The sequence below is a fragment of the Bombina bombina genome, chromosome 3 (assembly GCF_027579735.1).
Source record: "Bombina bombina isolate aBomBom1 chromosome 3, aBomBom1.pri, whole genome shotgun sequence".
Taxonomy (NCBI): Eukaryota; Metazoa; Chordata; class Amphibia; order Anura; family Bombinatoridae; genus Bombina; species Bombina bombina.
In genome coordinates, this window is record NC_069501.1 from 1,250,618,788 (window position 1) to 1,250,632,095 (window position 13,308).

General features: G+C 38.0%; 1 protein-coding gene across 4 annotated transcripts in view; it reads right to left on the bottom strand.

Annotated features, from left to right (window-relative positions):
• Window positions 1-13,308, bottom strand: part of PDE2A (phosphodiesterase 2A) — a 1,131,360-nt gene that overhangs the window by 983,658 nt on the left and 134,394 nt on the right. The window contains exon 1 of one of the 4 annotated variants that reach the window (XM_053708777.1): window positions 1,634-2,287. The exons of the other annotated variants lie outside the window; for them this stretch is intronic. Coding sequence (XP_053564752.1) covers window positions 1,634-1,654 — 21 coding nt within the window. The 5' untranslated portion in view covers window positions 1,655-2,287. Of the gene's footprint in view, window positions 1-1,633; window positions 2,288-13,308 lie in introns of those variants that run through there. 4 annotated transcript variants of the gene reach the window in all.

The following is a 13,308-nucleotide window of genomic DNA, read 5'->3' on the forward strand; positions in this document are numbered from 1 at the left end:
TTTACAGATTATTATTGCTTTGCAAGACCCCTCATAGATTATCACCATTTACAGATTATTATTGCTTTCCCAGACTCTCATATATCATCACTCTTTACAAATTATTATTGCTTTCCCAGACCTCTCATAGATCATTGCCCTTACAGATTATTATTGCTTTGCAAGACCCCTCATAGAATATCACCATTTACAGATTATTATTGTTTTCCCATACCCCTCATAGACCACCACCCTTTACAGATTATTACTGCTTTCACAGACCCCTCATAGACCACCACCCTTTACAGATTATTATTGCTTTCCCAGACCCCTAATAGACCATCAACCTTTACAGATTATTATTTATTGCCCAGACCCCTTGTCACCCTTTACAGATTATTATTGCTTTCCCAGACCCTCATAGACCATCACCCTTTACAGATTATTATTACTTTCCCAGACCCCTCATAGACCATCACCCTTTACAGATTATTATTGCTTTCCCAGGCCTCTCATCACCTTTTACAGATTATTATTGCTTTCCCAGACCCTCATAGATTATCGCCCTTTACAGATTATTATTGCTTTGCAAGACCCCTTATAGAATATCAACATTTACAGATTATTATTGCTTTCCTAGACCCTCATAGATTATCACCCTTTAAAGATTATTATTGCTTTCCCAGACCCCTTAAAGATCATCACCTTTTACAGATTATTGTTGCTTTCCAAGACCCTCATAGATTATCACCCTTTACAGATTATTATTGCTTTGCAAGACCCCTCATAGATTATCACCATTTACAGATTATTATTGCTATCCCAGACTCTCATAGATCATCACTCTTTACAGATTATTATTGCTTTCCCAGACCCCTCATAGATCATTGCCCTTACAGATTATTATTGCTTTGCAAGACCCCTCATAGAATATCACCATTTACAGATTATTATTGTTTTCCCATACCCCTGATAGACCACCACCCTTTACAGATTATTATTGCTTTCCCAGACCTCTAATAGACCATCAACCTTTACAGATTATTATTGATTTCCCAGACCCCTCGTCACCCTTTACAGATTATTATTGCTTTCCCAGACCCTCATAGACCATCACCCTTTACCGATTATTATTGCTTTCCCAGGCCCCTCATCACCCTTTACAGATTATTATTGCTTTCCAAGACCCCTCATAGATTATCACCGTTTACAGATTATTATTGCTTTCCCAGACCCTCATAGATTATCACCCTTTACAGATTATTATTGCTTTACCAGACCCTCATAGACCATCACCCTTTACAGATTATTATTGCTTTCCAAGACCCCTCATAGATTATCACCCTTTACAGATTATTATTGCTTTCTCAGCACCACTCATAGACTACCACCCATTGCAAGACGTTGAAAATAATTGTTCACCCTTTCCTCCCCAAGCCACACTCGTAAATCACTGTAGGTTGAAAACATAGATCCTTTTCCCTAAAAGCAGTATCCATCAGATTAGAAGTCAGTTCACAAGCAGACGTCAAGCAAGAGACTATGCACAATATACTGCGGCTGATTTACTTTGTGTAACTCTTAGTGCACCCTGCACATTTATAAACTGCTGACAAAAAAAAACTTCTAGGTTGCAAGGAAAGAGAGTCCTTACCTGCAGGGCCAAACACATCATTGTGATGCAGGTATTAGAGACCAGCCTATTCCATCGGTGTCTGACTTCAGTAACCAGCTGCCATTGGATTTAAAAAATGGGAAATGTAAGGTGAATCAGGGGCTGTAAAGTTAGAAAAGCCATCAGCTTCCTTTGGTCTAAGAGCAGGAAACAGGAGGGATCTCCGAGCATAAATACACACCAACTATATTATATTTACATATGTGTTTATTCCCTGTATGTGCAAGTCCCATGCCTGCGTGCAGGAAGGTTCTGTTTAACACATTTCCTGCCAGATGGATTTGCCTGTTCATTTTCAAACAGAAACATGGAGTGAAAGCAGTATTGTGGGAATACTAGAAACAGCTACACAGAGGCTGGCAATGGGTATACTGGAAGAGCCTTCCAGTAGAGATGGTTCAATCCAAACACAACTTTATACAACATACATATAACTTTATTTCAGTTATAAACTCTTATGTGTCTGCTGGTTTTAAAGGGGTATGACAACTCAAAATAAAATGTTCATGATTCAGATATGGAACTTTAAGAAATGTTGCTAAATTATTTATATTCTCACAATTAAAAGGACAGTAAAGTCAAAATAAAACGTTGGTGTTTTAGATAGAATATGCCATTTTAAATAACATTGCAATTTACCTCTATTATCAAATTTGTTTTGTTCTCTTGTTATCCTTTGTTGGAAAGCCTAGGTAGGCTCATATGGGCTTAGAAGTGAGCATGTGTCTTTTGTACTTTATAGCACCAGTGACTGCAACAAATTCTAAAACTGCTACATACAACGTTGCAAAACACTGCTGCCTTATAAAGACACGTGCATACTCCTGAGCCCATATGAGCCTACCTAGATTTACTCTTTAACAAAGGATACCAAAAGAACAAAACAAATTTGATAATAGAGGTAAAATTAAATATTGTTTAAAATTGTATGCACTGTCTGACTCATGAATGATTAATCTTAATTTACTGCCCCTTTAATTTGTTCTCTTCTTATCCTTGATTGCAGAGCATACTTATGTAGGCTCAGTGCTAGCAATGCTAGATGGTGATTAGTAGCTAGTACATATGCATCTTGTGATTGGCTCATTAACTAGCCCCCAGCAGTGCAGTGCTGCTTTTCACAGGTTTTTTATTATTTGAACTAATTTTATTATCATGCCTGGAAAAAATGAGGATTTTTTTTTTTTTATTTACTGATTGATGCAGTGTATGTCCAGTGACTCCCTAGTAAACAATGCTGTGATCAGTGCTACTCAAATGACTAATGCGACCCTGTGCAGTAAGCGTGGCTTTAATAAATATTCTGCGTCATAACAATTTGTTCCCATCCTATTTGAAGGTGTTTGTCACAGAGTGTGGAAATTTTACATTTTATAAAAAAAACAAAATCAAATTAGATTAACATACAATAATGATAATTGTGTAAAATGTCGTTTAGAAATGGTGCAAAAGTGCTATTAACCCCCTGTTGTAACAAAGAGCAGCAACATGTCATAATGCTATTTTTTATTCCTGGCTGCTTTGGCAACCAATGGGTTAAAACTGATGTAAAAGCAGTATATACGTAATATATTCCTTCCTGAGCTATAATTAATGCTTATGCCATGCATAGCAGATATCTGTAGTCCTGACAGAGTTTGACAAGTTACAATACCACGTTTGCTCTACAAATTGACTGGTTTATGGAAAGCCAGTGATCCTCTGCTGACTGTCAGACGGATGCCCCCTGCCCAGCTGTCTGCTGTGTACTATTTATGAACATTCTTTGTATTTGCAAACAATGTTGATGAGTCTCATGTGACAAGCACATCATTTTAGGAAGAGAAAGGCATTCCTGGTGTCAGCTCCAATAAATAATCTTCTTTACAATAATGTCTGTAAACGAGTGAAGAAATCATATACAGGTAGCCCTCAGCCGGGGTTAGGTTCCAGAAGGAATGGTTGTAAATCGAAACCGTTGTAAATTGAAACCCAGTTTATAATGTAAGTCAATGGGAAGTGAGGGAGATAGGTTCCAGTCCCCTCTCAAAATTGGCATAAGTAACACCTAATACATTATTTTTAAAGATTTGAAATGAAGACTTTAAATGCTAAACAGCATTATAGACCTAATAAAATAATCACACAACACAGAATATATAATTAAACTAAGTTAAATGAACAAAAACATTTGCTAAACAGCATTATAAACCTAATAAAATTATCACACAACACAGACTTTACTTGCATTTTTCTGCGAACAGTTCTTTCTATGCATTCCAATCTGGACTGATTTATAGAAAGGAAGATCTTGTTCCTTTGAAATCTGCTCGATAGCTCAGGTCTGGTTAAATTAATTAATTTCAGCTTGCTTGGCTTTGCTGCAACACAAGTGGACAGCTCCATCTACTGGCTACTTTAATAAATGCACTGCTTCTCAATGCTTTTCAATAGCAGTCACATGACTGGAAAAAAAGGTTGTTATTCTGAAACGGTGTAAATTGAACTGTTGTAAAACGAGGGCCACCTGTATTGTGGTCTACAAAGAAGTGTGCAGCAGATCTAGTGCCGATCTTATTTCAGTCCAACCATAATGTTGCAGAGAGATGTATTTTAGTTCTTAAATGCCAACCTAAAGGGACTGTAAGTTTTTTTTTTTTATTATTTATGTATATCAGAAATCACTCACACATTTAAACTGTCATTTTGTTAGAAAAATATGTGCTGTTTAGCAGTCCCAGGACACACCACTTGAAAAGACCCTTGAATGCTGTTTATCTTACATTGGTTACTGTGACCAATTAGAGAATGATATAAAAAAATCTTCTGCACATAATAACCAATCAGTGTCCAGCATGCAGCAGAGTCAAGGCTCTGCATTCCACACAATGAACTCCAACTTCTCGGGGGTGGAACACTACAATTTTTAGACTACATTTTCAGTTAAACACATAAATAAAGTCAGCTCTAGAGCAACAAAGCTCTACACGGAGCAAGCTGAACACATTTGGTGAGCCAACGACAAGAGACATATCGGTGTAGCCACCAAATCAGCAGCTAGCTTCCAGTAGTGCATTTCTGCTCCTGAGCCTACATATGTGTGTTTTTCAATAAAGGTTACCAAGAGAACAAAGTAAATTTCATAAAACAAGTAAGCTGAAAAAGTCTCTTAAAACTGCATGCTCTATCTGAATCATGAAATTTGAGTTTGTTATTTTCATGCCCCTTTAAGAAGAATTTACCTTCTCCAAGAAGGGCCGTTAAACACAGTAGAGTTGCATAATCAACAAATGCACAATAAAATACAATGCAAATATACTTTTTTGAATTTTAAATGAGTAGTAGATTTTTTTCTGACAAATTTCAAACTTTGTTAGATTTTTCCTCCTCCTGCATCATGTGATAGACATGAGCCAATCATAAAATGAATATATTCTGTGTGTTATTGCACATTCTCAGTAGGAGTTGGTGCCTTTAAAAGTGTGCATATAAAAAGATTGTGCACGTTTAGAAAATTATGTGAATTAAAAAGTTGTTTAACATTATGGGCCAGATTACAACTGGTGCGCAAATTAACGTGTAAGCTGCGCTAGAAGTAAGATTTTTGCATGCATCGGGTTGAGCTCGTATTATTAGTTGAAAGTTAACAGTTTTTGCTCTTGCGCTAACCCGACGCGCACAGAAATCTAAAGTTAATCTAATCCAACCTATGAAAATATCATTAATATATCCAATCCCATCCTACCCTAAAATGTGTGCCCAGTCCTTGGTGAGAAAGTGGGAGAATTATTTGCTTCTTTATAATCCATAAAATGATTAACACCTTCAGAAGGAGCCCATATTACATTTAAATCATTTATTTCTCATACAATATAATGTATATACCTATTTAATAAAGGTCCTCTTTTAAAAATGCACTATTTCTTTAATATCATATGAAATATCTTATGAAATTAATAAGCACACCTTTTCAAGCTTTTTTCTTAATCTTTATGGGTATTGGATACCCAAAAAAAAACAAACATTTTCACCTATTGCAATGATGTCAGGAAACACAATTTGTTTTTGATAAAATGCTGCTATGAGAATACCATTAATTTGCAAAAAAAAATAGAGAGAGAGAGAAATTAAGAAAATAAAATGACGTGTCTGATCTTTTTTATTTATTTTTTTTACATTCTTTACTGTGTGAAACACCTATATATTAAAGGAACATGAAACTCAATTTTTTTCTTTCATGATTTAGAAAGAGCATGCAATTTCAAACCACTTTCCAATTTACTTCTTTATCTAATTTGCTTCATTCTCTTGATATCCTATGTTGAAAAGCATATCTAAATAGGCTCGGTAACTGCTTATTGGTGGCTGCACATAGATGCCTCACATGATTGGCTTACTCATATGCGTTGCTGTTTCTTCAACAAAGCATATCTAAAGAATGAAGCAAATTAAATAATAGAAGTCAATTGGGATGTTGTTTAAAATTGAATTCTCTATCTGGATCATGAAAGAAAAATTTGGGGTTTCATGTCCCTTTAAGCTTGGATACATATTCTACCCTTTCCTGACGACAGGCTTTGATGTATCTGTATACAGCTAATTTCAAACAATTTAATATCTCTTTATCTCCTGGGCTGAGTGATTTTGGCAGCAGTAGGGAGATGACACACAGTATATGCTGCAGTATTTTAGCCGCCGGCTGTGTTATGAGTTAATTAAGTGTCTGGATGACATCAGAATTAGACGCTAATTAGATTACAGTAATTACAGTACCATGGGGAAGTTCCAGCTAACAGGGATGGTAGAACCTAAATTAAATTAAACAGATTAATGCCGGTACCAAGTGTATAAACAAACAGTAAAGTTTCTAAACTGAGATCCCTCATTTCCACTTCTGCATACTTCATACTAAGCTGGAAAGCACTTCACAATAATCTTTATGTTTTCAGAGCTCCTGTTAGGAGGGGCAGTAGGTGGTATGGCAAAAACGCGTAACAAAGAATCTTACCACTAGACATTCCTTCTTTTGTTATGAACATGTGAAAGAGTCGTCTCTGGAGTAGACAGGCATATACTAGGCACCAAGTCTGGAACACTCCCACCTTCTCTATATACTTATTTTGCCTAAGGTGGAATAATACAATTACTGTAAAACTAAAAACTAAAATGATTCTATATATATTTGTGTAAGTAATTAATTCTTTGTTAATTAGTTCACTATCCATATAGAAAAAAGTAACACTCTGGGTTCCATTGGTCCTAAGCGGCACTTCAACTGTGTGTTTAACCCTTTGCGGGTAATAAACAGTAGAGTAGGGTTGATAGTGGTAAAATAACATGCTTGAATGGATAAGGATGTATATTTTTTACTATTATGGCCTTTTAACACAATTTAACAAATCCAACTTAATACAAAATAAATATTAACTGGGGCCACAGGCTTACAATCTATTTACAAGCCTTATTCAGCTCCAACTTGTGAAAAAACTGAATGGTTGATTGTCAGAGGGTACAATCTGCAACCAAATTAGATACAACCTAAGTATGGAATATTTACCCAATCGGCTACATCCACGTACATAAAGCGTAGAGGGGGCATCTTGCTGCATGTATAATATAAGGTACCCAGACTAGAGGAAACACCAACCAGTTATTACATAACAACTCATTTATATCTCAGGATAGTGATTAAAAAGATACAACTGTCACATGTCAAGCTTGAAATTTCATACAAAAAAAAACCATTCATCACAATTATCCAGACAGATTGATCCAGCATGCTTTAAAAATCAAATTAAAAATATAAAAATGTAGACATTGAATATTATATAAACATAATATAATTACTGTCTCTTTTCTATAAAGAGTTAATAGGATGATTTAAATTTAAATAATATCAGAACATTTTATTTTGTACCACCCATTCTAACAATTCCATATTATTAGATCGGAAAAAAGTATGTGTAGAAATTATATTATGGTCTAACGGATTAAAAATCAAACACGTATTAGTCAAGTGATCTAAGTACAGTCAAGTTTGGGCTCAACAGAGAAAAAATCTAAATGTGATTTGTGTGGCTTTTATTGGCAATAACTGCAAACATAGGGAAGCACTGAGTTCAAAAGTCAGGACCCCGGAGAGTCTTGATACATTAATTATAATTTCTAGCAATCAAGCTAATGAGCGTCTCATGGCTGTGGACACATAGCAGTTGAACAATAGGATTTTTAGTGTAATCTCATATACAGAGAGTATATAATAAATGAATGTGGATAAAAACATACAGAATTGAGAAATGTAAACTATTCTTAAAATAAGGTATAGGGCATCATCAACAGGGCAAGAAATCTTACGGAGACACTTGCATGGGCAAACCTTACACAATTATCTAAGAAAAGAACCAATAATTTACAGTGAGTTGAGAGTTTACCTCCATAGAGAGTAATACAGCTCACTAGAATGTGATAGGGAGCAACTGGAGCATCTTGCACTAATAGCAACATTTTTGTTACAGCAAATACAAATTAAATTACTCTGTTCCCATCATACTTTGCTTTGTATTTATTTCTAGTTTCACAGACATTTCTTTTTTTCCTTCATTTTTAGAAACTCAATCTGTGCAATCAGTGTTTTTTTTAAATGTGCTATAGATCATTGTGTACAAGCTTGTACTGATGGACTCGTTTAGATAATCTCACCTGAGCAGGAGAGCTTTAGATAATCAGGATAAAAGTGAATAAATGGTGATAAACAAAATCTGTAAAAAAGTGATTTAAAATGGACAATGGTATAGGACATCTGCACAATAAATTAAGTTTTTCACATTATTTAACCCAAAGCTTGACAAACTGAGGATCCAGGAGGTCACTGGCTCCTAGAATTTCACCCCTGGCTCCTAACTTTTTGGGTTATTCTCTATATATACAAATACCACTGTCTGACTCCTAAATATTGTTACTGGCTCTTAAATTTTAAAAAAGATTTGTCAACCCCTGATTTACCAATATATATCTGGTAATCTCGCAGAGTGTAGTTGTTTTGTGTGAAGGCCATTATTACCAGTTAACTGTTCATTTAAAAATTTCCTCTCACTGGGCGAGACAAATTAAGTCATCATGAAAGTTACAAACTCATGTAAAGAATAAAGATATCATTTGTATTTCATTCCCACAACAAAAGCAGCCGCAACCTTTAGATCCATTTCACAGATTATTTACCCCTAATCTGCCGCTCTCGACATCGCCACCACAAAAAAAATATTAACCCCTATTTTGCCTGTCCCCGACATCGTCACCCCTATACTAAAGTTATTAACCCCTAAACCACAGCCCTCCCGCATCGCAAACACTATTTAAATATTATTAACCCCTAATCTGCCGTCCGTCCACATCCCCCTCACTGTACTAAAGTTATTAAGCCCTACACCGCTGCCACTATAATAAACCTATTAACCCCTAAACTGAAAGCCCCCCACAACAAAATATAATAAATTAAACTAATAACCTCTAAACCGGAAGCCCCCACATCACAATAACCTAAATTAAACTAGTAACCTAAATACACATTAAAAAAATCCTAACACTACTCTAAAAATTACAAAGTATGTAATTACAAAAAAAAAAAAATTACAAAAACAAACAAACACTAAATTACACCTAATCTAATAGCCCTATCAAAATAAAAAAGCCCACTCAAAATAAAAAAAAAACCTAGCCTACGATAAACTACCAATGGCCCTTAAAAGGGCCTTTTGTGGGGCATTGCCCCATAGATAATAGCTCTTTCACCTGTAAAAAAAAATACAAAGACCCCTCCAACAGTAAAAAGTAAATTTATGCTTACCTGATAAATTAATTTCTTCTATGGTACGACGAGTCCACGGATTCATCCTTTACTTGTGGGATATTATCCTCCTGCTAACAGGAAGTGGCAAAGAGCACCACAGCAGAGCTGTCTATATAGCTCCTCCCTTAGCTCCACCCCCCAGTCATTCGACCGAAGGTACAGGAAAAAAAGGAGAAACTAAAAGGTGCAGAGGTGACTGAAGTTTAAAATAAAAAAATATAATCTGTCTTAAAATGACAGGGCGGGCCGTGGACTCGTCGTACCATAGAAGAAATTAATTTATCAGGTAAGCATAAATTTACTTTTCTTCTATAAGGTACGACAAGTCCACGGATTCATCCTTTACTTGTGGGATACAATACCAAAGCTACAGGACACGGATGAACGGGAGGGACAAGACAGATGGCTAAACAGAAGGCACCACTGCTTGAAGAACTTTTCTCCCAAAAATAGCCTCCGAAGAAGCAAAAGTATCAAATTTGTAAAATTTGGAAAAGGTATGAAGCGAAGACCAAGTCGCAGCCTTACAGATCTGTTCAACAGAAGCATCATTTTTAAAAGCCCATGTGGAAGCCACCGCTTTAGTAGAGTGAGCTGTAATTCGTTCAGGAGGCTGCTGTCCAGCAGACTCGTATGCCAAACAGATGATGCTTTTCAGCCAAAAAGAAAGAGAGGTAGCCGTAGCTTTTTGACCTCTACGTTTCCCAGAATAGACAACAAACAATGAAGATGTTTGACGGAAATCTTTGGTCACTTGCAAGTAAAATTTTAAAGCACGAACCACATCCAGGTTGTGCAACAGACGCTCCTTCTTAGAGGAAGGATTAGGACACAGAGAAGGAACCACAATTTCCTAATTAATATTCTTATTGGTAACAACCTTAGGAAGGAATCCAGGTTTGGTACGCAAAACCACCTTATCAGCATGGAACACAAGATAAGGCAAGTCGCATTGCAATGCAGATAGCTCAGAAACTCTTCGAGCCGAAGAGATAGCAACTAAAAACAGAACTTTCCAAGATAAAAGTTTAATATCTATGGAATGCATAGGTTCAAACGGAACCCCTTGAAGAACTTTAAGAACTAAATTCAAACTCCATGGCGGAGTAACAGTTTTAAACACAGGCTTGATTCTAACTAAAGCCTGACAGAACGACTGAACGTCTGGAACATCTGCCAAACACTTGTGCAGTAAAATTGATAAAGCAGATATCTGTCCCTTTAGGGAACTAGCTGATAGCCCCTTCTCCAATCCTTCTTGGAGAAAGGACAAAATCCTAGGAATCCTGATCTTACTCCATGAGTAGCCTTTGGATTCGCACCAATAAAGATATTTACGCCATATCTTATGATAAATTTTCCTAGTGACAGGCTTTCGAGCCTGAATCAAGGTATCTATGACCGACTCAGAGAATCCCCGCTTGGATAAAATCAAGCGTTCAATCTCCAGGCAGTCAGCCGCAGAGAAACTAGATTTGGATGCTGGAACGGACCTTGAATACAAAGGTCCTGTCTCAGTGGCAGAGTCCATGGTGGAAGAGATGACATGTCCACCAGGTCTGCATACCAAGTCCTGCGTGGCCCCGCAGGTGCTATCAAAATCACTGAAGCTCTCCTGCTTGATTCTGGCAATCAAACGAGGAAGAAGAGGAAATGGTGGAAACACATAAGCCAGGTTGAACGACCAGGGTACTGCTAAAGCATCTATCAGTACTGCTTGAGGATCCCTTGATCTGGACCCGTAGCAAGGAAGTTTGGCGTTCTGACAAGACGCCATCAGATCCAATTCTGGTGTGCCCCATTGATGAATCAATTGTGCAAACACCTCCGGATGGAGTTCCCACTCCCCCGGATGAAAAGTCTGACGACTTAGAAAATCCGCTTCCCAGTTCTCCACTCCTGGGATATAGATTACTGATAGATGGCAAGAGTGAGTCTCTGCCCATTGAATTATTTTGGTAACCTCTATCATCGCTAGAGAACTCTTTTTCCCCCCCTAATGATTGATATATGCTACAGTCGTGACATTGTCTGACTGGAATCTTATGAATCTGGCCGAAGCCAGCTGAGGCCACGCCTGAAGCGCGTTGAATATCGCTCTCAGTTCTAGAATATTTATCGGGAGGAGAGCCTCCTCATGAGTCCACACACCCTGTGCTTTCAGGGAATTCCAGACTGCACCCCAGCCCAATAGGCTGGCGTCCGTCGTCACTATGACCCATGCTGGCCTGCGGAAACACATTCCCTGGGACAGATGATCCTGTGACAACCACCAAAGAAGAGAGTCTCTGGTCTCTTGATCCAGATTTATCTAAGGAGATAAATCTGCATAATCCCCATTCCACTGTTTGAGCATGCATAGTTGCAGTGGTCTGAGATGCAAGCGAGCAAACGGAACTTTGTCCATTGCCGCTACCATTAGTCCGATTACCTCCATACACTGAGCCACTGACGGTTGAGGAATGGAATGAAGAGCTCGGCAGGTGGTTAAAATATTTGATTTCCTGACCTCTGTCAGAAAATTTTTCATGTCCACCGAATCTATCAGAGTTCCCAGGAATGGAACTCTTGTGAGAGGTAGAAATGAACTCCTTTTTTACGTTCACCTTCCACCCGTGAGATCTTAGAAAACCCAACACGATATCCGTGTGAGATTTGGTTAGTTGGAAAGTTGACGCCTAAATTAAGATATCATCCATATAAGGCACCACTGCTATGCCCCGCGGCCTTAGAACCGCCAGAAGGGACCCTAGCACCTTTGTGAAAATTCTGGGAGCTGTGGCCAACCCGAAGGGAAGAGCCACAAACTGGTAATGCTTGTGCAGAAAGGCAAACCTGAGGAACTGGTGATGATCTTTGTGGATAGGGATGTGTAGATACGCATCCTTTAAGTCCACGGTGGTCATAAATTGACCCTCCTGGAACATTGGTAAAATAGTCAGAATGGTCTCCATCTTGAAGGATGGGACTCTGAGGAATTTGTTTAGGATCTTGAGATCTAAAATTGGTCTGAAGGTTCCCTCTTTTTTGGGAACCACAAACAGATTGGAGTAAAACCCCTGCCCCTGTTCTTTTTTCGGAACTGGGCAGATCACTCCCATAGTATATAGGTCTTCTACACAGCGTAAGAACGCCTCTCTTTTTGTCTTGTTTACAGACAATTGAGAAAGATGGAATCTCCCCCTTGGAGGAGAATTTTTTAAATCTAGAAGATACCCCTGGGTTACGATTTCTAAAGCCCAGGAGTCCTGAACGTCTCTTGCCAAAGCCTGAGCAAAGAGAGAAAGTCTGCCCCCTACTAGATCCGGTCCCAGATCGGGGGCTACCCCTTCATGCTGTCTTGATGGCAGCAGCGGGCTTCTTGGCCTGTTTACCTTTGTTCCAAGTCTGGTTAGGTCTCCAGACTGACTTGGATTGAGTAAAATTCCCCTCTTGTTTTGCAGCAGGGGAAGAGGTAGAGGGACCACCTTTGAAGTTTCTAAAGGAACGAAAATTATTTTGTTTGGTCCTCATATTAGTTGTCTTATCCTGAGGAAGGGCATGGCCTTTTCCTCCAGTGATGTCTGAAATGATCTCTTTCAGTTCAGGCCCGAATAGTGTCTTACCTTTGAAAGGGATGCTTAGATTTTGATGACACATCAGCAGACCAGGACTTAAGCCATAACGCTCTACGCGCTAAAATGGCAAAACCTGAATTCTTTGCCGCTAATTTAGCCAGTTGAAAAGCGGAGTCTGTAATGAAAGAATTAGCTAGCTTGAGAGCCCTAATTCTATCCAGAATATCATCTAATGGGGTCTCAACCTGAAGAGCCTCCTCCAGAGCCTTGAA